Consider the following 26,842-nt stretch of genomic DNA (forward strand, 5'->3'; position numbering starts at 1 on the left):
TTCGGGGCGTTTTAGGATTAGAAGGTGGACTGGAATGTGCTGCTGGGGATTATTCAGGAATCTTTTGGGGTTAGAAGGTGGGGCTGGAATGTGCTGCTGGTGATTATTCAGGGGCCTTTTGGGATTAGAAAGTGGACTGGAATGTGCTACTGGGGATTATTCAGGGGCCTTTTGAGATTAGAAGGTGGGATGGAATATGGAATGTGCTGCTGGGGATTATTCAGGGGTCTTTTGGGGTCAGAAGGTGGACTGGAAAGTGCAGCTGGGAATTATTCAGGGGCCTGTTGGGATTAGAAATTGGGCTGGAATGTGATGCAGGGGATTGGGACAGGGTTAGAAGATGGGCTGGAATGTGCTGCTGGGGATTGGGACAGGGTTGGAAGATGGGCTGGGATGTGCTGCTGGGGATTGGGACAGGGTTGGAAGATGGGCTGGGATGTGCTGCCGGGCATTGTTCAGGAGTGTGCTGGGGTTTGGCAGGGTGTATGGTTATGCGGCTGGGCATTGTTTGGGGTGTAGGAAATGGCAGCAAGTGGATGTTCATGGATATATTGGGATATTGGATTAGGGTGAGAAGCAGAATTTAGCAGTTTGACATTGTTGTGGTGCATGTTAATAATACGTAGTTAGTAGAATTGTGGTTCATTGGATTGGTCAGTAATATGCTGTAGTCAGGGAAATGATAGGATGTGGCTTCATAAATGAAAGTCTATGTGAATACACATTCCCCATTAATTGATGCACATAACATGCTAAAGTCATCACAAATCGAAAATAATTGTAGACAGCGCCCTCCCACATGGCAGCCGCGTCTGGGGCATGTCTCATTTTCTTGTCATGAATGGGCAGATCAGTATCCTTGTGATGCTGCACGGGGAGGGAGTCCTGTCAGCCATGTTTTATACCATTACAGCTATAACCTGAATCATATCAGCTTTGGACATTAAAGCACACATGTTCAGTGCAGGCAAAGGATGTTACTTTTCAGCAAGTCACAAAAAGAGTGGAGACACTTCCCAAGGTTATAGGAACTGTGTTTATGTTCATATGTACATTTTCTCCTTTGTCTAACATATTGTCGACACTATACTACAGTGCCATCATGTGATGATTTATGCTTTCCTAGTTTCTTGTTTAAGTTTGTATCATGTTTATAATGTAATCCATGCTAGCTGAAAAGTTAAAAAAAAAATATTTATAAATTATTTTTAATTGTAAAAGCTCATAAACTTTCATTGCACCATTGGTGCCTGTAGCGTTACACTTCCACATGAGGATAGATTCTGCAATCAGCTTCATGGACCATACTCATTTTACCATATGGAATGTTTTCTTCATGTCATTAATATTATTTTTTCGGAAATCGTTCCAATCTCCATGGAAGAATAACACGGGCAATTTACGTTGGGGGGTATGTGGGGGGGGGTGTGGGGGAGTGCATGCACATCGGCATTTTTCAGTAGTCTGTTTTTAGTGTTTAGTTACTTTTGCATTTCAAATAGTACTAGTTTTCCTATAAAAGCCATTGCTGGTCCTTTGATACTTGATGATTAAGAGTTATTTCCATGGAGACCGCAGACTGTCTGCATCGTGCACCCCAACTTGACCCATTTTTGGGTTCCATGGATCCGCAAACACATTTTTGTAGCTTTGTAGTGCCCGACGTCCTGACATTCCACCGCTTGAGGGCATTTTGGATTAATTTATTGGAAATTCATTAATTTTGTTTTATTTATTAACAATATCCCTGCAGCACGTCTAGGGATCTCTTGATCCAGTGATCCTATAGTGGGGATCTGTGACCTCGTATTTGTATATTGTTTGGTGATTTAACCATTACTCATGCATGGATTCGCAGCACAATTTCACGCTTCTATGACTGGCCATGTTTTAATTGGCTTTATGGCTCCTTTTTTCTCTCAGAGGCAAGTCACTTCTTTCTGTTATTCCCTGTGACAAACTGCCATTCTGCTATATGGGCTATTTTGACTACTTTACATGCTTGCCTCTTTTGTAGTCCATTTGAAACATGTTTTTAACATTGGTTTTCTTCTTTAGTGTTAGCCAGACAAACTCCCCTAGAACGGAGGTAAATTTTCACAATTCCTATTGAAGTTCTCATCATCCTACGTGATTCTCTCTGATTGGCAGTCAAGTCTTTTAGTTTTGTCTAAAGCCGTTTATTTTTGCCAGTTGATCATCACTCACATTAATTTTGCCATTTTACATTTTATTCTTTGCAGACCCTTGTAAAGAGATATATTTTTACTTACATGCTTATACAAATATAATTCATTTACTACTTGAACTGTTGTGTATTGTTCCCAGACGTGGGCCCCATGCTCACCATGCCACTGGATTCAAGCTAGCCTAGCTGATATGGGGTGATACCCGGAAACTGGTCCCAGGATGCTTGTTTCTGGTCCAGGGAGGACCTGGCCTGACAGTTCGGGCTGGACTGTTCCCATGAGGAGCAAGGTCAAGACTGATTTGCATATGAATGGCTCCAAACTGGAATGGCATGGTGAGCAAAAAAAGCAATGGATTCAGGGCCAGATCTCTGTACTGGCGATGAATGTTCGACATTGTTCTGCATTACGTCCATCAATTATTCTTTTTGTATTTGTCACCCAGAGTGGGACGGGTCGGCCAGACGTGGGTCCCATGCTCACCTTGACACTGGAGTCAAGCTAGTCTGGGTGATAAGGGGTTATACCCCAAAACCGGTCCCAGAATGCTTGTTTCCAGTCTGGGGAGGACCTGGCCTTGCAGTTCGAGCTGGACTGTTCCCATGAGGAGCAGGGTCATGACTGATTTCTAAATGGCTGGGTCCAAACTAGAATGGTATGAGGAGCAAAAAAACAACGGATTCAGGGCCAGATCTCTGTACTAGGGGTGAATGTTTGACATTGTTCAGCATTCCTTCCATCAATTGTTCTTTTCGCATTTGTCGACCCCGGCCCCCCACCATATTGGACAGGTATGCCCCAGCCATGGGTCCAGTGATCACAATACCACAGGAGTAAAGCTAACTTGCCTGACGAGCGGTGATACCCCAAAACTATTTCTGGTCCAGGGAGAATCTGGCCTAGCAGGTCAGGCTGGACTGTTCCCATGTGGAGCAGGGTCAAGACTGATTTGCATATGGCTGGATCAAACTGGAATGGCATGGTGTGCAAAACAACGATGGATTTATGCCCAGATCTCTTTACTGAGGGTGAATGTTTGACATTGTTCAGCATTCCGTCCATCAAGTGTTCTTTTTGCTTTTGTCACTCTGAGTGGGACAAGTACCGTGCTCACCATGCCATTGGAGTCAAGCTAGCCTGTCTGATGAGGGGTGATACCCTGAAACTGGTCCCAGGATGCTTGTTTCCGGTCCAAGGAGGATGAGGACCTGGCCTGGCAGTTCAGGCCGTATTGTTCCCATGTGGAGCAGGGTTAAGACTGATCTGCATATGGCTGGGCCCAAACTAAGCAAAAAAACGATGGTTTCAGGTCCAGATCTCTATACTGGGGGTGAATGTTTGACTTTGCTCAGCATTCGTCCATCAATTGTTCTTTTTGAAGTTGTCTATTGTGTATTTTGGATGCATTCCACTTGGTCTCTACTGAGCTCACTTTGCCAAATAAACACAAAAAGCTGTCTTTTCTCTGAGGGACAGTAAGATCTCTGTTAGGGGATGCGCACCGAGGCTGTGCCTGTTAGCATCGGGACAATCATCGGAGTAGCCATGCATTCTACAAGTCCCCCTCATTCATTCTGTTGAATTTCAAGGCTCTTACAAGTACTTCAACATTCAGAGTGGCGATACAGAGTTGGAGACTTTGTTAGGTAAACATGGGCCACTGACCCCATTACTTCCAGGTATAAAAAAGAGATGGCAAGAGTGTAGACCATTTTAATATCCAATCTATGTACATGAAATGACTCATGTTTGCTGTTGGTACCCTCAAGATACATTTGAGGCATTTAACAAATCGTTAGGGTCAATAATCATTAATTTCATATAAAGTATTACTGCTCTTTCTTACATATGAAAAAGGTTTTGTTCCCCACGAGAAGAAAGCAATGTAATTTACTTGTCTGGTGCAGGCAACGCATGACACAGATGAACTATCTCGCAAAGTTGCTTGCAATTAACCTGTCTCTCTTTAATTCATTTTATTAGATATTTGCTATTTATATAGAACAGACTTGGCTTTGAGGAGCAGCACGAGGGATACCAGCTGGGTGTTAAAATTTTCACAAGCAGTCCGTTAGTGAATACATGCCCATCACACGAGAAGTACACGTGATTCCAAGCCGAATGCACAATGGTCTTTCAATAACATTCTAACTGATCATCTTGGACCAAAGGTAAAGAATATTTCGGCTCCTGCACAGCCATGCAGACCTTGATCAGGACATAGATTAAAATGAATGTAAATATTGCCACGACTCCTATGGTGCGGAGAAGTCGTCTTGGCAGGTCTCCAACTCTCCACCATGCCTGCAGCACCTCCGGTGCAAGCCAAGAGACCTAGAAGGCGCAACACTAAAAGGCACACAAACGGGCCTTCCCATCATCAACCACCAGGAGACTAGGATGAAGCTACAGAGGGACCTCAGATCCTCCCCTACGCTCCCAGTCTTCAGGAAATAGTTAAAACTCCACCAGTTACCTTCTTGGTTCTATTCTGCAGCCGAACTCCTTCCTGCCCATCCCACTGAGTTTCTCTGCTTTACCTGCCCTCAACTGCTGTAATCAGGTGTATCTAGTGATATGTAACAATGTTTACTTGAGCTTCTATAGGAGCCCCACTTTGATCCATTTATAAAACTCTATGTTTTGCTTCAAAACATTTTATTAATGATTTACATACATTTAAAATGTAGAATTGCATAATATGAAATCGATTATGGTTTCAGTGCATTTTCTATGAGCTAGACTTTCAGAACCGAGTTGTTGGTTTGTTGAAGCGTCGGCCTGCATTTACTTTATTTCACTATTTATGATTTTCATTGTAGGGCCAGACCGGAAGCCAGAAGCGGCCGTGGTGAAAGAGATCCAACTACTAGCCCCACACACCACACTGCAGGAGGCCAGGCCCAGAGGGGATTGCTGGGTCATGCAAGCACATCCTTTTCTAAAAGCAGAATTTGACCTTGCAGACCACTGGCAAAATGGAAAAATGCCAGCTTGTTCTCTTGGACTTTTTCACTGCACATATATATAGTCAAAGTTTCAAAAACCAGACTGTCTACCCCAACTAGATCCAGTAGAAACCATTTTCAACCAGTCAGTTGGAATTTTCGCCACAGCAACATAAAATAACAGTTTCGTTATACAATCCTGGGCTCAAAAGTCACTTCGCGCATTATTATATAGGAACAGTGATTTATTAAATTATGCTACATATGCATACATTCAGTGCAAAACACACATTTTCAGCAGCCACTTAAAAGTTTCCAGTGTTATGTTGATGGAAAAGCCATTTCTAAATGCATTAGGCGCATGGAAACAGAGCGGTAACCCTTTGACCCGGCATGCCCGATGAGTGTTAAAACGCGTCATGCACGTGATTTACGGCCTCCGAGCAGGAGAGCTGCGTGGACTCTTTCCAAGAGCCAGGAATACTTACCGAGCACGAAGGTGACCGGGATTTGCTCCGCGTATTTGTCACAGTACAATGCTAATTTTTCAAAGTATCGTTTTTCACTTTCTGAAAGATATAACCTGAAGCAGAAAGGAAATGTATTTGTAGACTCCTCTGCCGTTCACATTTGATGGTTTTATGACTGACAGGAGAGCATGCGTAAAACATAAAGCACAGCACACACTGAACACATAAACAATATATGTTTAAATATTTAGTACTTTGCATAGCAGCTTCCCCTGCGACAGCGCTGCAAATAATAGGGAGGCAAGTCAATGCTACTGTGAAATAATTTTTAGTACTATGTTCCTCCAGGGAGTTATTGAAGTATTTGGGGCCATGGTTACTAATAGTTCATTCTACGCTGCGCAGAGTGGATGGGAGAGAGCTGAACAGCAATATATTTACCAAGATATGGTGCTGTGCAGCTGACTCTATGCACTGGCACACTTGTGCTTCTGTTGCCGTTTTTGCTGACCCCCTTGATCCTGTGATCTGTTTTTTCTGTGCCCCCGTCCACTTTGCCTTCTGTTTCCCGCTTCTTCCTGCCGCTGCCTCCCTGCGGCCCCGCCCCCTCGTGCTCCCATTCGTCCCACCGCTCCTGCCTCCCAGCTGCTCCTCCCTCCCACTTCCCCTCATATGGCGGCCGCTGTGCGGCCGTGCGCCGCTGGTGCGCCGAAGGCGCGCCTAAGGCAAGCCCGCCTGCGCCCGTCCGCGCCTGGACCGCGCCCAGCGCCAGAACCCCTGGCCCCTATAAACGCCACGACGCCCATCACAGGTACAATGCCAGCACCCTCCTCGCACTCAACACCGGACGATCGCACCCCTACTTCCTGGCCACCACAAAACGCACGCAAGGACCCTTCACATGCAGGAGCTGCAGCTTCACCAGCATCCAAGTAGGTAAAGAGCTATAACAAGTAGATAAATGTCCAAAGTGATATATATCCGATATAGATCATGCAATGTAACCACTTAAGTGCTAGTCATATAGACACAAAACCTTAATTAGAAAAATACTTTTATTTCTTCATTTAATATTCTTTTTTATATGTTATTCAATCTGAGTTTGATATAGCGTATGACACTAGAATATATAACAGTATGTACAAATCAGCAAACTATATATAACACTATATATAATACTTGATATCAGACACATGCAAATACAATGATATATGACACGACGCTTCACGACTAATCGGGTGTACGTCTCTTTCAGAATCGGCTATCTCAGTACACGCCCACATAACAGACCGCAACAATAAAGATGCGTTTCATTTCGATTATTACACGATAATAGATCTAATCAGTGCTGACTGTAAAAAGCGTCTGTCTTCATAAGCTTATTCAGGAATCAAAGATGCAAAAAATGACGCAAGCATTGCCCAAGTGTCTCTGATACTAGCTTGAGATGGTGCTGTAAATGGCTCCCGAAGTTCAAATGCGGACGGCGCCGTCCGACGTACACCCGATTAGTCGTGAAGCGTCGTGTCATATATCATTGTATTTGCATTTTATCTAACGAGAACCTCTGAAATTTATCATCTTTGACTACTCCACTTCTGTCTGTAGTCATTTAACTGACGTTTACACCAAAGCTAAGAATTATCCAGCTTCTCACACCGCGCTACTTATGCCAGCGCAATAGACGGTTTTCCTGATGAAGGCTGTTATGCCGAAACGCGCGTAGTCCACATCTACCGCATTGTGTTTATTATTATTTACATGTCTATTTAGTTTTGCTGTTTTTTGATGTCTTATATCAAGTATTATATATAGTGTGTATATTTTTCTCTATTTTTCTGAATTAACTTCACTGTAATTTGTTTGCTGATTTGTACATACTGTTATATATTTTAGTGTCATAATAATGGCTATATCAAACTCAGATTGAATAACATATAAAAAAGAATATTAAATGAAGAAATAAAAGTATTTTTCTAATTAAGGTTTTGTGTCTATATGACTAGCACTTAAGTGGTTACATTGCATGATCTATATCGGATATATATCACTTTGGACATTTATCTACTTGTTATAGCTCTTTACCTACTTGGTCTCTTTCCCTACGTATAGCAAGTTCATTAGTTGTAGGGGTCCCCTTCTTTCCAAAGAGAGCTTCACCAGCATCCAGCCTGCCAATCCAACGACCAGGAAAGAACCCAACTACCTCAGATGCATTCTCCTCAACACCCGCTCCTACTGCAAACACACCGTTGAAATCTGGGACCTACTCAACTCAACCTCCCCTGACGTCGCCTTCCTGACGGAGACCTGGCTGAACCCCTCTTCGGCACCTGACATCGCCATAGCCATCCCGGAAGGCTACAAGATCACCCGCAGGGACCGCACCAACAGAGCAGGTGGGGGAATCGCCATCATCCACAAAAACACTCTCAGAGTCTCGACCAACACCGACGACACCCTCAGCACCGCCGAACACCTACACTTCCAGATCCACACCGACCCTAACACCACCCTCAGAGGAACTCTCGTCTACAGACTTCCCGGACCCCGACCTCAGTTCAGCGACTCCATCGCCGACTTTGTCAGCACACACGCCCTTGCATCCACGGACTACATCCTCCTCGGGGACCTGAACTTTCACCTCGAGAACAACAACAACACCAACTCCACCACCCTGATCGCCAACCTCGCCAACCTTGGACTCAGACAACTCATCACCACCCACTCCACCGGCCACACGCTTGACCTCATCTTCTCCGCAAGCCCCCACGTCGCCTTCAACCACACCACCGAACTCCACTGGACCGACCACCGCTGCATTCACTTCACTTTTCGAAAACCCACCACATACCACTGCACCCAACAGATGCCTCGCCGCTGCTGGACCAAAGTCACAGAAGACCAGTTAACCACCATCCTCGCCCAGAACCCACCAGCCGACCCCACCGGCCCCACTCCGCCACCCGCAACCTCAGACAGTGGATCGCCGACTGTGCCAACACCCTCGCCCGCTCAAGAAACCCTCCAACAGCTACACTAGCAAGAAAGCCAGCTGGTTCACTGAAGACCTCCAGGCCTCCAAGCTAACCTGCCGAAAGCTAGAGAAGAACTGGCTTCGTGAATGAACACCGGACAACTACGCGGCCCACAAGGACGCCACCCACAGACACAATCACCTCAACAAATCCACCAAAAAAGCCTCCTTCAAAGACCGCCTAGACAACAATGCACACAACAGCAAAGAGCTCTTCAACATCGTGAAAGAACTCTCCAACCCTAGCTCCAACACCAACGACATCCCACCTTTGCGACTCACTGGCCTCCTTCTTCCATCGCAAAATCGCAGACATCCACGACAGCTTCAATGTCACTACCACCCCGACAACCATTGAGACTTCCGCCCCCACGACCACCATCCACACCAGCCGCCTGCTCTCCTGGACCAACATAAATGACGACGACACCATCAAGATCATGAACACCGTCCACTCCAGTTCTCCATCAGACCCTTGCCCACATCTGCAACAAAGCCAGCACCACCATCGCACCCCATCTCCGAAAGGCCATCAACATTTCCTTCGAGACAGCCACCTTCCCGGAGAGCTGGAAACACGCCGAGATCAACGCCCTACTCCAGAAACCCAAGGCGGATCCCAAAGATCTCAAGAACTTCCGGCCCATCTCCCTACTCCCATTCCCGGTGAAGGTCATCGAGAAGGCCGTCAACAAACAACTGACCCGCTACCTCGAGGAAAACAGCATCCTAGACCTGTCCCAGCCCGGGTTCTGCAGCAACCACAGCACCGAAACCACCCTCATCGCCGCCACCGACGACATCAGGATCCTGCTAGAGAACGGCGAAACCGCGGCCCTCATCCTCCTGGACCTGACAGCCGCCTTCGACACGGTCTGCCACCGCACACTACGCACACGCCTCCACGACGCCGGGATCCAAGAGAAGGCCCTAGACTGGACCACCTCCTTCCTCTCCAGCAGAACACAGAGCGTCCGCCTCCCCCCCTTCCACTCCAAGGCCACCGAGATCATCTGCAGCGTATCTCAGGGCTCATCCCGCAGCCCAACGCTGTTCAACATCTACATGGCACCGTTCGCCCACATCGCCTGACTGCACGACCTCAACATCATCTCTTACGCCGACGACACCCAGCTGATCCTCTCCCTCACCAAGGACCCCCACACCGCCAAAACCAACCTCCACGAAGGAATGAAGGCTGTCGCTGAATGGATGAGGAACAGCCGGCTGAAGCTGAACTCAGACAAGACGGAGGTCCTCATCCTCGGATCCACCCCCTTGGCCTGGAACAACTCGTGGTGGCCGACCGCACTGGGAACAGCTCCAACACCCACCGACCAAGCACGCAACCTAGGGGTCATCCTCGACTCCACCTTTTCCATGGCTAAACAGGTCAACGCCGTCTCTTTTAACCCTGGGCGTAGTTTGCGAAGTAGCGCTACGCGTAGCTACGTGAAGAGCACTTCGCACTACGCGAGCTACACGTAGCTTCACAAACTGCGTAGTGCACTGTGCAAGATACTGTTTGCACTGATTGCACAGTGCCGGATGCTTGTCCTCACTGTGCAATCAGTGCAAACTGCATCTTGCACAGTGCAAGAGGTCGTTTTCTGCCGCACAAGTAGATTTCTACTCGAGCGGCAGCTTTCTCAACGCGGACTGGTAGTTTCTCATAGCGAGCGGTCGCGAGCATACGCAACCACTCGCAATGAGAAACCTGACTCCCCCATGTTGAGAAGCTCGCCGGGAGGTTTATTTTCCACGCTCGCTATCGGCAACTTGATGTTGCTGATCGCGAACGAGGAAAAAGTCTCGCCGGGATGTCATTTTGCTTGCTTGCGGTCGCCAACTTGACGTTGAGGACAGCGAGCAAGCAAAAAATGACCGCTGCACTACGCTATGCTATGCTACGCGTGTTTGTACTGTGCTATGTGCAATACGTGTAGTGCGAAGTAGCGCAAACTTCGCAAACTACGCGAGCGTAGCGTAGTGCTTTGCCCAGGCTTAATCTCTTCCTCCTGCTTCAACACCCTCCGCATGCTCCGCAAGATCTACAAGTGGATCCCCACCAAGACGAGAAGAACGGTCACCCAGGCCCTCGTCAGCAGTAGGCTGGACTACGGAAACACCCTCTACGCAGGAGCCTCGGCCAAACTCCTGAAACGGCTCCAACGCATCCAAAATGGCTCTGCACGCCTGATCCTCGACATCCCTCGCCGGAGCCACATCACACCCCATCTGAGAGACCTGCACTGGCTCCCCATCAACAAGAGGATAACCTTCAAGCTCCTCACCCATACACACAAGGCACTCCACAACACCGGACCAGCGTACCTCAAGAGACGACTCAGCTTCTACACCCCCACCCGCCAGCTCTGCTCTGCCAACCTCGCCCTTGCCACAGTCCTCCGCATCCGAAGAACGACCTCCGGCAGAAGATCGTTCTCCCACCTCGCCGCCAAGACCTGGAACACCCTCCCCACTTACCTATGGCAGACCCAAGACCTGCTAACCTTCAGAAGACTCCTCAAGACCTGGCTCTTCGAGCAGTAACAGCGCTCCCCACCCCCCAGCGCCTTGAGACCCCACGGGTAAGTAGTGCGCTTTTTAAATGATATGATTGATTGATTGATTGATTGGCTGCCTAGCGCTAACACAGGCAACCTTGCACCAAAGTGCAAAGGTGCCTGCGTTACGGGCAGGATTGTTTTTGGGCAGGAAGGGACACTTTCTGCACAAATGCAATCCTTAGAGGCATATTCCATATTCTGCAGACTGGAGTGGGGTAGAGTGGAGTGGTGTAGAGTACAGTGGAGTGGCGTAGAGTGGAATGGGGTAGGATAGAGTGGCATAGAGTAGAATGACACAGAGCGGCATAAAGTGAAATAGAGTGGAGTAGATGGAATGGTGTAGAGTAGAATGGAGTGGCGTAGAGTGCTATAGAGTAGAGTGGCATAGAGTGACATAGAGTGGGGTGGAGTGGAGTAGAGTGGCATGGAGTTGAGAGGAGTTAAGTAGAGTGGTGTAGAATGATGTAGAATAGAGCGACATGACATGGAGTGGAGAGCAATAGAGTAGAGTAGAGTGGTGTAGAGAGGAGTAATGTAGTGTGGCATTGTGTGAAGTGGCATGGAGTTGCGTAGAGTAGGATGGAGTGGAGTAGGGTGGCATAGAGCAGAATTAAGGGGAGTGAGCTAGAGTGGAGTAGAGTGACATAGAGTGGAATGGCATAGAGTAGAGTAGTGTGGAGTGGTGTGGAGTAGGGTGGTATGGAGTAGAGTGGTGTGGAGTAGAGCGGCATAGAGATGTGTGGAGTGGCGATGAATAGATAGGAGTGGCATAGAGTGGAATGGCGTAGAGTGGCACAGAATTGAGTATTGTAGAGTAAAATGGCATAGAGTTGCATTGAGGACAGTGGCATTACGGAGCACAGAGTGAAGTGGTATAGGGTGGAGTGGCATACTGTGGCATTGTGTGGAGTGGAGTAGAGTATGGTGGAGTAGCGTAGAGCACAGTGGCACAGAGGAAAGTGGCGTAGAGTAGAGTGGCGAAGAATAGAGTGGAGTGGCAAAGAGTAGAGTGGAGTGGAGCAGATTAAAGTGAAGAGGCATAGAGTAGAGTGGTGTAGAGTGAGGTAGAGTGGAGTGGCATAGAGTGGAGTAAGAGACTTAAGTTGAGTAGAGTAGTACAGTTGTGGGTGTAAGTAACTAAATACAGCTGTATTCCTGTGTAGGAAAGCATATTGCGCACCCAGAATAATTCTGAAACGCTTATAAAATAAAAGAAAAAGTGCATTGCAAAAAGACGAGGAAGAACAAAGATAAGTAAGAACACGTACTTGGTCCATGCTCCAGGGAGGAGCTAACACAAGAAAGGAAGGGAACCCTAAGGGAGCTAAGCTCACTGAGTAGTAAACAATACATCCTGCTGCACATGCTCTGTGTAGGCGAAACCTAAAAACAACTGAGCTTGCATTAGCTCTTTGTGTTGGTCTTTGACAATCATATAACATGTTCTTATAAAACTAACATCTCATTTTTACAGTGAGCATGAATTCTATTCTTAAATCACATGATACTGCACTGCAGGCTTTAGGCTGCAATTTTAAATTGTGGTGAATCTGTCGTATTACCCATGGCCAGTATTGGTACCCTGGGAGAGTATGTGCTATGTTACCAGACCACCTGTGCCTACATCTGGAACCAGCACCAGATGGTGCACTAATGAAGACCATCCTTTGAATACTTTGCTATTGTATTCACTGGGGTGTGCATTTTAATTACAAAATTAGAGTACCTCCGCTCAAAATGATTTGGATGATTACAATTCAGGAGCTGTGTACAATGTCAGTGAAACATGTAACTATCATCCATGCAATGAAAACAAAGTGTACCTTTCTGTGCACTGAGAGGTGAGTGACTTGAATAGGCACCTCTTCTTCAGGAGTCACTGGTCTGAATGACACATTTCCATTCCCTGCACCTACAGGCAGAAGTATAACATTCTGGGCTGACACCTCTGACCGTCCTCCTCGAGGTACCTCTCAGAACTGTGCCTGACGTGGGTCCTGTGCCACTGACCTACAGAGACAATGAGTTGACTGACTCCACTCAGCCTTCCACAATAATCAACTGACTGTACCCCAGTCAACTCAGTCGCATTGGTTGAGGCATGTGAGTAATTCTAACCGCTCTACAGAGAAGCTCTACCGATATCCATATGACAGATGTAGACTTCCACCACCTCAGCCACATCAAACTTCAGTAATCAAAGAATGGGTAGTAGACTGATTATACAGAGCGCTGCCAAAGTCTTAGAGAAACAAGAAGACTTGCTACTGTCTTTCCCTCTCTGTCTCACTGACTTTGGTGACACTGGCAGGGTTCGGAACTGACTCCATCAGATCTACCACCCTTCTAAATGCACCACGTGCAGTGCCATGCGTATTTGTATTGCAGATGATTGCCTCTGCCCCAACCACACAGTGACTTAATATAGAATTGATAATGCTATAAGTCTGGCTCCTCCATGCATATTAGTTTTGATTTGCTTCTTATTGTCTACAGACAGCGACTGTATCCCTCATAGTCTCCTTGAAAGGCAATGTTGTAGGCCAAAGATAGACATTGCTCAATCATTTTCAGCAACTCCAGACATGTTTCACTCTATGTATTTGCTCATTTGTGGGATGTAATTGACACAATATGAGCGACATAATTAACTGTATTCATTCACTCTAAAAAATATATATTCGTCGGTGAGTGTGCAAATGTGCATGGCAACCGCTACAGCCCATGCTGTCATTTTGGGGTGAAATTTCTTAATAATGAGCAACTCTAGACTGTGTGATCGGTTGACCTATCCCAGGAGAGTTGACAATAGGATGGATTCTCTGTTAAGAAGGTGGTATGCGGAAGCACATGCGGGAAGGGGGGCATCTAAGGGCCATGGAGCAGCTTGTCCTTATAAAAGGGGTGAGTTCAGCGCCTTCGCTGGAAATCGCTCTCTGCGCTGCATCTGAAGAGCCTGTCGGGCAGCTGCAGTGTGGCGCCACCTCTGAAGAGCCTTGTTGTGTGGCGGTGTATCTTCTCCACAACTGGGTTCCCGATCTAGTGGCGGGCTTCTTATCTGTGGCGGAGCCCTGCTGGGAAGGCGCTCGGCTTCCGCGTTAGAGGGAGCGCAACGCTTGTTATTCCCGCCCCTTCTCCTTGTGACTGGAGTTTTCCTGAGGGGGAACACTTCCCGCCACACCTCACGGCTTCTTCTCCCGCCCCTTTTTCTCAGCTGCCTATTACGCCTTTCTTCTATTTTAGAGGAGAGACGCTGGCTCCACGTTCTCCCTCAGAATGTTATTCCGCCTCAGCTGACCCGCTGTTATTGTTCATCGGCCTGCCAGCACTTCCTCGCTGACAGGCACAGCTCATTGTTAGGGCAGTTTATTGCAACCTACATTTCCTTTAACATTTTTAAGCCTGCTGGACCTTCGCTGACAGGCACAGCTGCTCATTCGCTTCAGTCTCCTGATCTCCAAGACAACACTTACTGTGTTTCTCCGGGTTATTCATTATTTCATCATTAACCGTTTGTTATAATTATAGCAGTACACACTGGGACCATATTTCTCACAGTCTTGAGGGATTTTGTCTTCTTGTTTACTTATTATACCCATATCACACATCTTCAGTGCTGTTTCTTCTTTAACTTCAACTGATGTACAACTGCATTTAATTTTCTCACCATTGTTCCTCTCCTACCTTTCTTGGGTTTCTTTTGCTTTAACCGTTTCCCTTCTCATTCTTCTTCTTTCTTCTTTGCTTCTTCTTCCTTTTTCTCTCGTTGCTGATTCTATCCACTATGTCTGCTTTTGGGATGTCCCAACCCCCTTCATTTCTTGATGAAGCGGGAGAACCCCTCATTCCATGGAAAAAATGGGTGAACCTGTTTGAATCTTATTTAATTGCCATAGGTAGTGACAGGTTTTCCGCAGTACGCAAGCAACGCATTCTCCTGCACATTTTGGGTAAACATGGTAGAGAATTTTTGATGATCTTCCTGATTCCATAGTCGAAAATGTAAATCTTAATATGGAAGGGGAGGGAGATGTTCAACATGATGTGTATCAAATAACTTTGAAAAAACTGGAGGCACAATTTGGTGAAAAAATGAATATTGTGCTAGAGCGTCACAAATTCTTTTTGCGTGCTCAAGGTAAAAATGAAAAGGTGAATAATTATATTGCAGTACTGAGGGGCTTAGCCTCAACTTGCGATTTTGGAACTTTGACAGAGTCTCTTATTAAGGATCAGCTTGTCAGATGCACCAGTGACAAGAAAATACAAGAAAGCCTTTTAGCGGAAGCCCCAGATTTAAAACGTGCCATTGACATTGCAAAAAATATAGAACATACCGCGTATTGCATGAATGAGATGAAACAAGCAGTTGAGGTCAAGCAGGTATCAGACAATGGTGTAAACAAAATCTCTAGTAGGGACACCAAACCTAAAACTCCACCTACGGATTCTGAGAGGCAATGTGCCAGTGGGAGTAAGTTAAGGTGCTACATGTGTGGTAATCCTAACCATTTAGCAAACAACGTGAGATGTCCGACGTGGAGTGTAACGTGTAGTAAATGCAAGAAAAGAGGACATTTCTCCAAAGTGTGCCATGAATTAAAAAAAAGTGTCACCCACATGGTAACAAGTGAACCTGTTCCACAACATCCCAATGAGGACATCGTTTTCCAAGTGTCTAACTTTCCTGATTGTAGTATCAGTACGTATCCCAAGTGCGAGATATTACTAGACAATGTCACGTATGAAGTATTTGCAGACTCTTGCTCCCCATATACCCTCATCAATGAAGCCACTTTCCAAGCTAATTCAGGAAACAAAGAGCACAATATTATGCCTCCAGACATCAGACCGGGAGGATACAATCAGGAACCCATACCTCTGGTGGGAATGCTACATATGCATATTGACTTCAAAGACAGATCAACGTTAGGGAAGGTATACATCACGAAAAATGGTACGAATTTACTTGGGTGGAAACATCAAAAAAGACTTAGGGATCAAACTGGACCCAAATGCACCCGAACCAGTTTACCTAGTAGATAGATCCAACATTGGGAAGGAGGTATGTGAGAGGTTTCCAGAGGTGTTTACAGACAATCTAGGGCTATTTAAAGGATTTCTTCACAAGATTAAACTTAAAGCGAATCATAAACCAGTTGTCCATAAAGCCAGGTCTGTTCCATTGCTTGTAAGGGAACCACTTAGAAGGGAGCTTGACAAGTTGGAAGCTAATAAAGTCACCGAAAGGCTCGAAAGCTCTGAATGGTTAGCTCCCATTGTGGTAGCGGCTAAGGGAGGGGGCAAGGGCATCCGTTTATGTGTAGACCTCAGAGAATTAAATGCCAACATATGGGTGGACAGACACCCCCTCCACAACATTAATGAAATGCTCGCCGTCATACAAGGAGCGAAATTCTTTACTGTTTTAGACCTTTCCTCAGCCTACCATCAGGTTGCCCTCCATCCCAAGTCAAAACCCCTCACTTCTTTCATAACTCCGTTCGGAGCTTATCAGTTCTCAAGATTGCCGTTGGGGCTGGCATCTGCTGCGGCGGCATTCCAGCGCATAATGCAGCACATATTACAAGGATTAGACAAAGTACTTTGCTTCCAGGACGACATCCTGGTTTATGGAGCATCAGCTACGGAACACAATAAAGTTCTGGAGGGAGTTTTAACAAGACTTAGCAAAGCGGGATTCACCACCCAAAAAGAAAAATGCAAAATCGGAGTGGAATCCGTAGTCTACCTTGGCCACACAATATCGAGTGAGGGAATCAAACCTAAATCCAGCCTGGTAGACTCTGTCAAACTGGCCCCAGCTCCCACAAATAAAGAAGAACTTAAGTCTTTTCTGGGCCTGGTGGAGTATATGTCCAAGTTCGTCAAGAACTTTGCAGATCAAGTCCCCCCACTCAGGGAATTTCTCAAGAAGGGGTCACTGTTTGAGTGGAGTCACCAGTGCCAGCACGCCTTTACACACATTAAGGAAGCCATAGTTGAAGCACCGATTCTAAGCGCGTTCGACCCTAATGCAAAGACTAAATTAATTACAGATGCCAGCATGAAGGGGTTAGGAGCTTCACTTACACAGCGAGCAAATGGCCAAGAAAAAGTGATAGCATTTGCGTCAAGAACTTTAAAGGATGCTGAACTCAACTACTCCACAATAGAGAAAGAAGCCCTTGCCTGCTATTGGGCCATAAACCACTTCAAATACTTCTTGTGGGGGATTCCATTCTCATTGAAGACAGACCACAAACCGTTACTCCCTCTTTTCACTACAAAATGTTTAGAAAATACCACTCCTCGCATTTCCAAGTGGGTACTGGGACTACAAGGTTTTAATTACTCCATGATCTACATTCCAGGAACAGAAAATCGAGTAGCTGATTGCCTCTCAAGACTTCCAATAACCAATGAGAACCCCACACTGAGCCTCCCTGAAGAGACCATCCTCTCAGTTGAGATTCCTGCCATCAATAAAGAAGAATGGGAGAAATCCTTGAAGGAAGACTATGACCTCACTGAGTTGAAGAACACAATTTGTAGAGGATGGCCTGAAACCATAAAGGACTTACCAGAAGATCTCGGAAAATTCTGGGTTGTGAGAAATGAGTTATCTATCGTAAAAGACCATGTCTGCAGGGGAAATAGGGTAATTCCTCCAAAAAACATGTATGAGCGCATCATCCAAATTGCACATGAAGGTCACCCTGGCAGGAGCATGACAAAAAGCAAAATCAGGCCAGACTATTGGTTCCCCAACATGGACTCCATGGTTGAGGAGCACGTAAAAAATTGTCTGGCATGTGGAACCAGTGACAAAACCAAAATCATGCGCAAATCTCCACTCTCGCCTGTATCGATCCCTACCAAACCCTGGGACGAACTAGGGTTAGATATAATTAAGGCTCCCGGTTTTCCGTTTAAACGGATTTTTACATATAAATACAGATGGAAAACGTTTTGGTTTTTGTCTGTATTTATATGTAAAAACGGGAAAATACTAACAAAACAAATGATCCTCCTGCCTCTGTGCTCCTCTGTAAAATCCGAGTCAGAGGTGCACAGGGGCAGCCAAAAGAAACGGGAACTGCTGCCCTGAAACTGCTCTAGAGACGGGAGAACTGGGAGCGTCTCACAGCGGTAGTTCACGCAAGATAATTGGAGCAGTGCAAGCAGCCGATGTCCATCCTCTGCCCCCGACTGCCTCTTTTCATATGCAAGCGCCTGTCCACAATGGAAACCCCCACACCTCCAGCTAAACCTGATGGCAGCAAAGCAATTAATCTTTCCACAAGCGGCAAGAACAGCGCTGCTTCTGTGCACTGAACTAAAGAGTGTGCAAGGAACGTTTTGTGTCTGTTACAGCTGTGCCCCGAATTTCTGCGTACATGCCAGCAATATGGATAGAAGATGAAAGTGGGGGATTTAAAAAATAAAATAATAATAATAATAATTGGGTGAATGCCCTTCAAGCACAACTTAGACAGACCGGCCCATGGATATCAGAGTTTCTACAATAGCAATACAAGCAGCCTATTTCAAAGGGTCTTCCATATTAAACGAGGCTTCACAGTATTACTTCGGCGCTTTTTAGCTTGTGCGTACTAATGACGCACTTCAATGAAAAGCTTGGCAGCTGCTTGATGTGCATGCACATAGCACTGAGAAAGATGGCATTGCGCCAGAGGCCTGTTTGCTTGCTATGAATACGTCTCGTTACCTGGGGGGCGGAGTTATTTCAAGGGTGTTCATTTCCTCGCTCAGGAAGCTTCAATTCTAAAAAAACGTAGATTTTCAAAAGGCAATAGATTTCATCCTCGGCTCCGCACTGCCTCCTTTCATATGCAAGCGCCTGTCCACAATGGAAACCCCCACACCTCCAGCTAAACCTGATGGCAGCAAAGCAATTACCAATACAGTCTATTTCCTATTCTTTCTGGTTTGATATATAGGGGAAGAGTTTCTGGTTTTAGTCCCTTGAATGAAAAGGTGTCTGCCTATCGACGATATTTTACATGTCAGCAGGTACACAACTACATTTTCTTGGCCAAAAAGCTGAAATAAATAATGCATGAGGCTTTAAAAGAAGTATTTTTTCTCTCTAGCAGCCAATGATTCTGTCTCAAATGCTCAGAGAAATCATCAAATTTCTTCAAGTCTAACAAAGTATGGACAGCCCCATTTTGTATATGTTGTAGAAGGTTCGGAATTAAAGCCAAGATAAACATTTTTGTTACAAACATGGATAGAATAAACAAAAGACAGTAAAGCCATACCTTATATTTATAATCATGAAAATATAGAATTTGGCTGATAACTAGTTACACAAGGGCAGATTAGAATCAACAAAGGAATGAAAAATTTCCTAGCTATCGTATCGGAAAGTTTCAATTCTTTTAAGGACTCGGAGGCGAGGATTATGCCTTCTTTCTTTACTTTATTTATACAGCAGCACAGAAAGAAGTAAATAAAGACTACGTTTCCCATGAACCATAGGGAAAAAAGTAGTCATTTACACTGTGATAACAACCAATCAACGAAAAGCAACAACGTCCAATCAGGGCCTCTCCAGCTCCATATAGTCCTTTGTTAGTGTCCTGATCTTCTCTTTCGGAGCGCGAAGACAGCCAAACCCTCAACTTCAAGAGTCCTGTTTGTGGGTATCCGAACCTGCAACAAACAAGGCAGTATTACCAGGGGGAAAAACCACCCTAGGTATCAAGTAGCGAGGGAAAAGAAAATGGAATAGGTAAACCATACGTTGGAAAAAATCAAGCACAACATTTTCCAATACAAGTTCCAAAGGAAAACTATACTTACTTCGGTACGGGGAGGGATGTCCTCTGAGAGCATAGGGCGGGATAATCCTCGCCTCCGAGTCCTTAATAGAATTGAAACTTTCCGTTACGATAGCTAGGAAATTTTTCATTCTATGTCAGGACTGGAGGCGAGGATTATGCTTGTTTAAAGCTTGCCCATAACCAGATGAGCCATATTTAGAATTGGCTTGAAGTAAAACCGCTTGAAGGTGGAATCTGAGTACCAGTCCGCCGCATTGAGGATATACTCCAAGCGGGCACCCAGGCCAAATGCCTTAGACGCCATGGCCCCTCTTGTAGAGTGCGCCCCAAAGAGCCTGAGGTTAATGCCTGCCTCTTGCATCACCCAACGAACCCATCTCGCGATGGTGGGCGAGGAGACCGCCTTAAAGGGCTTCCGGAGCGCAATGAGAAGCTGACGCTCACCCGGGGGACGGGAGTCGTCCGTCATTTCCTCGTATGCCTTGAGACAACGGACCACACAAAGTTTCGGAGGAGCCGAGAATTCCGGGTTCGAGATGACTCTTGTGTGGCATTTTGTACGCCGTGAAAGGGTAAATGTCACTCCATCCGGAGTGAACATCCGGCCCGAGATATCAAGAGCACGCACATCCGACACTCGACGGCAAGACACCAGGCATAGGAGCATTGCAAGTTTCGCTGACAGCTCCTTACGGGATCGAAACCTATTAGGTTGCCATGACAGAAAAAGATTCAAGACTTGATTCACATCCCATAAAGCCGAATACTGAGGGTCTGGCGGCAAGGAGAGTCGGATACCTCTGAGGAGTCTGCAAATCAACGGATGCTCTCCCACAGCCGAGCCACCAACCAGGACATGACCCGAAGAGATGGCGGACCTGAAAGTGTTAACAGAGCGATAGGCCAGGCCGTTGGACGCCAAATGCGCCAGAAAGTTCACAACGTGGACCACATCCGCGACCACGGGATCGAGATCCCGTCGCAGACACCAACGGGACCATCTGCTCCACGCAGATCTGTATCTTTTAACGGTGCTATCCGCCAAGGCTTTGGAGATGAGGTCTTCAGCTGTTCGCGAAAGGCCTGGGATTTGCCATCTGCCCCGGAAATCCTCCACGCCATGGGCCACAGTGAGTTCGTGGACACTAGAGGATGCGGAGTGCCGTACGGATCCTTGAGAAGATCCGGAATCCGGGGGAGTAGGATTGGAAAATTTCAAGAAAGTTCCAGTAGAGCCGGAAACCACACTTGAGACCTCCACAGAGAGGTGATGAGAACCAGGTCTGCTAGCTGTCTGCGGACTTGGGCCGTTGTCCGGGTAATCATAGCAAAGGGAGGAAACGCATAGCCGTGATCCTTGCTCCAATCTTGGAGAAACGCATCCGTGGCTGCCGCCCGAGGATCGGGCCTCCAGCTGAAAAAATGGGGAAGCTGGTGATCCAAGCGGGACGCATACAGGTCCACCGTGAAGGGACCCCAAAGCTCGCTGAGCGAGGCAAAAACCGTATGATCCAACTTCCAAAGGCTGGAGTCCCGAAAGTGGCGTGACTGGAAATCCGCCTCCACATTGTCCCGGCCGGGATGATACTCCACTGTAACCGACACCTGAGCGTCCATACTGCCAGAAGCTCGCCGCTAGGTCTGAGAGAGCTTTCGACTTAGTGCCTCCAAGATGGTTGATATAGCGGACGGCCGACACGTTGTCCATTTTCAAAAGCACACATGACTGTACGGAGTCTTTCGTCCAACACTTTACGGCAAACGAGCCGGCCAGAAGCTCGAGACAATTTATATGTAACTTCTGTTCGTCGGGAGACCACAAGCCCCCCGTGGAAAGATCTCCGCAGCGAGCGCCCCAACCAAGCCTGCTGGCGTCCGACTCGATAACCAAATCTGGAACGGAACCGAAGATCGCTCTTCCGTTCCATGCCTCCATGTGCGTCAGCCACCATTGGATCTTGCTCCGAGCCTCGTCAGATAAGCGGATCTTGTGGGAATACGAAAACGCCTTCTGAAGAAAGTATGCCTTGAGGCGCTGAAGGGCCCTGTAGTGGAGCGGACCCGGAAAAATCGCCTGAATAGAAGCTGACAGAAGCCCCACCACACGGGCCAGCTGGCGAAGAGACACCCTGTGATGCGCCAGAACCCGACGCAACTTGTGGCGAATCTTTGCAAGTTTTTTGACCGGCAGACTTAGAGTGGAGGCAATGGAGTCGATGACGAACCCCAAAAAGGTAACGGACTGCGCCGCCTGAAGAAGGGACTTTTTCCCATTGATCACAAATCCAAGATCCTGGAGGAGATTCACTGGAGATGATCCGATAACATACGGGGACAAGGAGCCATCAAAAGGAGGTCGTCGAGATACACGATCAACCTGACCCCACGAGCCCTCAGGAATTCCACCACCGGTTTGAGCACCTTGGTGAAGCACCAGGGTGCGGAAGAGAGCCCGAAAGGGAGAGACGTGAAATCGTAGATCCGATGGCGCCATGCGAACTGAAGAAACCGGCGATGGGGGTGAAAAATTGGTATTACCAGATACGCGTCCTTCAGATCCAGATGGACCATCCAGTCGTGAGGACGGAGAACATCGCGAAGGAGGTGAATACCCTCCATTTTGAAATGGCGATAGACCAAACATCCGTTGAACTCGCTGAGATTTATGACCGGGCGCTTGCCCCCGTCGGACTTGTCGACCAAAAAGAGATTGCTGAGAAAACCCCGCGGATGGAGCGTTGTGAGTGAGATGGCGCCTTTGCGAAGAAGGGAGGCCACCTCCTCGTCCACCAGGCGTGCGTCCGAAAAACCCGAGGGAACACTTTCTTAATGGTGGATTGTGCCCTGTCAAATGATGTGAAGGTGTTTACAAATTTGCCCAGCTCTTTGATGAAGGGTTCTCCAAAGAGTCCCCCCTGGGCAATGGCCCCCACCTCTGAATCCGCCAAGTCGCCCAGTTTGGGGTCGATCTTAATAAGGAGGGACCTCCGCCGCTCGGTGGAGAGAGCGCAGTTAGCGTTACCTAAATATATCACCACCCGTTCAGCCCAGCCTGATAACGTCTCGGGTGAAATCATAGACCCCGAAGCCTTGGCTTCTTCCGCCATATCCAGAATTTTAGTGGCGGGCCCCAGGACGTCCAAGAGCTTATCTTGGCACGCCCTCCACGACCTGTCAATGCCCTTTTTTGGGTCTCTAATAAACTTCTGAAGGAACGTCGACATTCTGGGGTCGATCTCTGGGGTAAGGGCAACCTTGCCCTCAAGGGAAGGGCGGGGGCATTCAGACCGGAGACAACTGCGAGCCTCCTTTTCGAGCGGGCGTCTGATATGTTCCGCGACATACGTCGCGACTTTCTCAGCTGGGACCCAGTCGGAATAGCGCGGGTGGACAATGTCGTTGGGGTCCAACATGTCTGAAGGAGTTAGGGGCGGTTGTAAATCAGAAGACCCCCGAAGGGATTTGAGAAACCTGCGAGGGCCGTGACGGGAGCCAGGACCTGGACGGGCTGGCGTCGGGATCCCCTGAGGGTAATCCTGGGGAGAGAGCCAGGTTAAGGGTGGGAGGATCAGCAGAACTTTTACTAGGATGGCTATCAATGAAGGCTTGTCTTAGGCGCTCAAAAGCGTCCACATCTACCCCCTGAGCACAGGGGCGTTTAGGAGGCGGTGGGCCCGGGAGTTCTTGAGAAGTAGAAGGAAGAGCAGATCTACGCTCTAGACGCAAGAACGCTTGTTCTATTTTCTGCGTCAGCCTATCCTCCAAAGGGGAAATGGCTTGATCCACTGCCCTATAAATCGAGGTGTCCACAGCTTCATAAAAAGCGTCACCCCATGGCATATCCGCCAGAGGGTCTTCCTCCTCCTCATTGTAATCCTCATAAAAATCCATCACAGGTGAGGAAAGCGCAAGTGGAACCTTTGCGCTGCAATTCTCAAAAAATATTAACCAAAGCTGGGTGTCAGCTTAGAATATACACGTGGCACCAACCACTATTTTGTAGGGTGACTGGCCCTGAGCGGATAAAAGCTGACCAAAGTAATTAAAATAGAGTAATTGCAGTAGTCTGGGCTGGGACTGTCCCCAAAAGAAGGCCAAAAGGCCTATACCAGACCTCCCAAGGAGGCGTCAGCGCTCATAGAGCAATCACAGACTCGAATCCCTTATTTCAGCTGCGTGCAGGGAACGAGCATCTAATTATGCAAAACGGCCCGCGAGCGATATTGACAAGCTCACGGACCCAGTACAGACCGTTAAAACGGCGTTGTTCCTCAGCCCAGAGCTCCGTTGAGAAAGCGCGCGCGTCTCTGGAAAAAACATTGAGAAAACCAGTGACGCGACGCATCGTGCCACAGCCTCACACGCCCTCCAGCGGCGGGAGGAACGGAGCGCGCCAGCAGTGACCGCGTAGGAGCGAGAGGGAAACCTCTCAGTCCCGCGGTCGGAAATAGCAAACATACGTTAACCAAATTCAAGTAGCAAAATCCTACGAAAGGAAAACGCGGCGACCGCGTGGATACACGGAAACACGCTACACTGAAAATAGCTGCAAATCACCACAAGGAAAAAGCAAATACAAGCAAACATGCCATGAACATAGCGCGAACATAGCGCATACAAAGCGATTTTGTACAATATAAGCCTTAAAGGTACACCATTAGCATAACAAAAGCCCCCCCAAACAGTAAAAGACTCTGAGGAGACTTAACTGGCTGCGCAGCAGCGAAGAAAGAGAAGATCGGGCACTAACAAAGGACTATATGGAGCTGGAGATGCCCTGATTGGACATTGTTGCTTTTCGTTGATTGATTGTTATCACAGTGTAAATGACTACTTTTTTCCCTATGGTTCATGGGAAACGTAGTCTTTATTTACTTCTTTTTGTGCTGCTGTATAAATAAATTGAAGAAAGAAGGCCTAATCCTCGCCTCCAGTCCTGACATAGAATCCAAATGTATTACCACTTGTTGGACTTGGTCCTTTTCGCAGGGTCACCATTGGCCGTCTTTTGCTGAAACTGTTTTTGTTGGCACTAGGACTCTTTCCCTGCTTAACAGTGGTACAGTACTTCTGCTCTCTCCCTAAAACATGGTACAATTGGCATCTGCCTGATTGGGACATTTAATGTACTTGTAAGTCTCTAGTAAATGGTACTTCTTCTTCTATAATCTTTATTTCAACTACAATGAGTCATAAAAGATAACACAAAATAACATAAATTCCACAATTGTAACACAGGGTGACATAGAATTTCATAGTTATTACAATCATAGAAAAAAAAGGGATATATCCATCATGCACTTATAATTGTAAAAGCCACTAAACACGTTAACAGACACAATTAGCATTATTCCTCCATAACAGAGAAATGTAAAACTAGATGATATCATGTTTACAATACTTTCTCCTTATTTTCCACATTGCGTCTAAAAATTTGCTAACAGCAAAAACGGTTAGAGGGGATAGATCCGTTTTTAGTATTCGGTATGCCTCCATGTGTTTTCTAAAACCCCATTTTTTACATAGGGGAATAATCCATTTTTTCCTGGATTGTGTATATAGCGGACAAAAGAAAATTACATGGAGGTCATTTTCAGGGTGAGTAGTGCAAGAGGGACAATTAAGATCAGTGGAGGGGCGCCATCTATTCGTAAATCGCGGATGGGAAGGGAATTATATCTCCATTGTAGATAAATTTTTCTTAAAGTTGTGGGATAAATATCATCCAGGACCATCTCAAACCTATAATAATCTTTCATTAACATGAATGATCTTGTCATGGAGCCCAGGTTATCAGAGGTCAACCAGACCGAGCAATTTCTTTCATAAAACAATGTTACCAGGGCTTTACGTGATATGGCCTTAGATGCAGTCTCTGGAGAACTCCATAAAGAAGGGCAACCCAACCTATCACACTCTATCTTGATATACCTTATCCAAGGAAGATTTTGTATAGTTGGGAACTTCAGTAGATCTACAAATTCTTGTCTATAGGTGTTGAGTTCGGCGGTTGCCCATAAACGTCGCCAAAAGGTTAGAGGCTTTAGGGCTAATTCCTCCTTAATGGATCTAATTCCTAGGTCCAGCCTAAGGGGAAGAAGTGGAGTACTAGCCGGTAAGGATGATAATTGTCGTAGAAAATTATTTTCAGCGACCATAAATGATTGCAGGCAATTATTGCCCCATAGTTCCGCCCCATAAATTGCTGCCGCTCTGGCCTGTACCTTATAGATTTCTAACGGTGGGCCAATTGGTTTTATGTAGGAGTTTTTCCAAAGTTTGCCAATCGCCCCAATTTTCTGTGTTAGTTTTAATTGGGATTTGGTTTGGTGTTGATTCCATGTGAAGTTTTCATTTATTGTCACTCCTAGATACTCAAACACCCGAACTCTCTCCAAACTAACTCCGTCAATGGTTGGGTTTGGCCGGGATTTTTGGGGGGGGGTTCAGATTCATAAATTTTACTGGTACTACATTTACCAAGAGCCTGTAAATTAAATGCTACTAGTGGGCTGCAGCACTCATTGTGTCACACATTCGAATAGTCTTTTAAAACATGTCTCAGATCTGCCACTGCAGCCCGTGTGCGCAGTTTTAAAACTGCCATTTCGATCAGGAAAACTAAACCTTTTACCAGGCCTAAACTTTCCTTTTTGATGGTTATAAGTCACCCCTTAGGTAGGACCTAAAGGCTCATAAGGCGGAATGCATTGTATTAAAAAAGTAGGACATGTGTACTTAAGTTTTATTTATCCTGAGAGTGAAAAACTCCTAAAGTAATTTTTCAATTATGTAAGGCCTTTCTTTCCCATTAA

At 46.6% G+C, this 26,842-nt stretch overlaps 1 protein-coding gene across 4 annotated transcripts in view; it reads right to left on the bottom strand.

Moving 5' to 3' along the window:
• Nucleotides 1-26,842, bottom strand: part of BEST3 (bestrophin 3) — a 217,816-nt gene that overhangs the window by 142,300 nt on the left and 48,674 nt on the right. For 2 of the 4 annotated variants that reach the window (XM_085652501.1, XM_085652503.1), the window contains exon 2: nucleotides 5,626-5,720. The exons of the other annotated variants lie outside the window; for them this stretch is intronic. In XM_085652501.1, the coding sequence (XP_085508627.1) occupies nucleotides 5,626-5,720 (95 nt within the window). The remainder of the gene's footprint in view (nucleotides 1-5,625; nucleotides 5,721-26,842) is intronic. 4 annotated transcript variants of the gene reach the window in all.

Source organism: Triturus cristatus, chromosome 4_1, assembly GCF_964204655.1.
Source record: "Triturus cristatus chromosome 4_1, aTriCri1.1, whole genome shotgun sequence".
NCBI classification, from domain to species: Eukaryota; Metazoa; Chordata; class Amphibia; order Caudata; family Salamandridae; genus Triturus; species Triturus cristatus.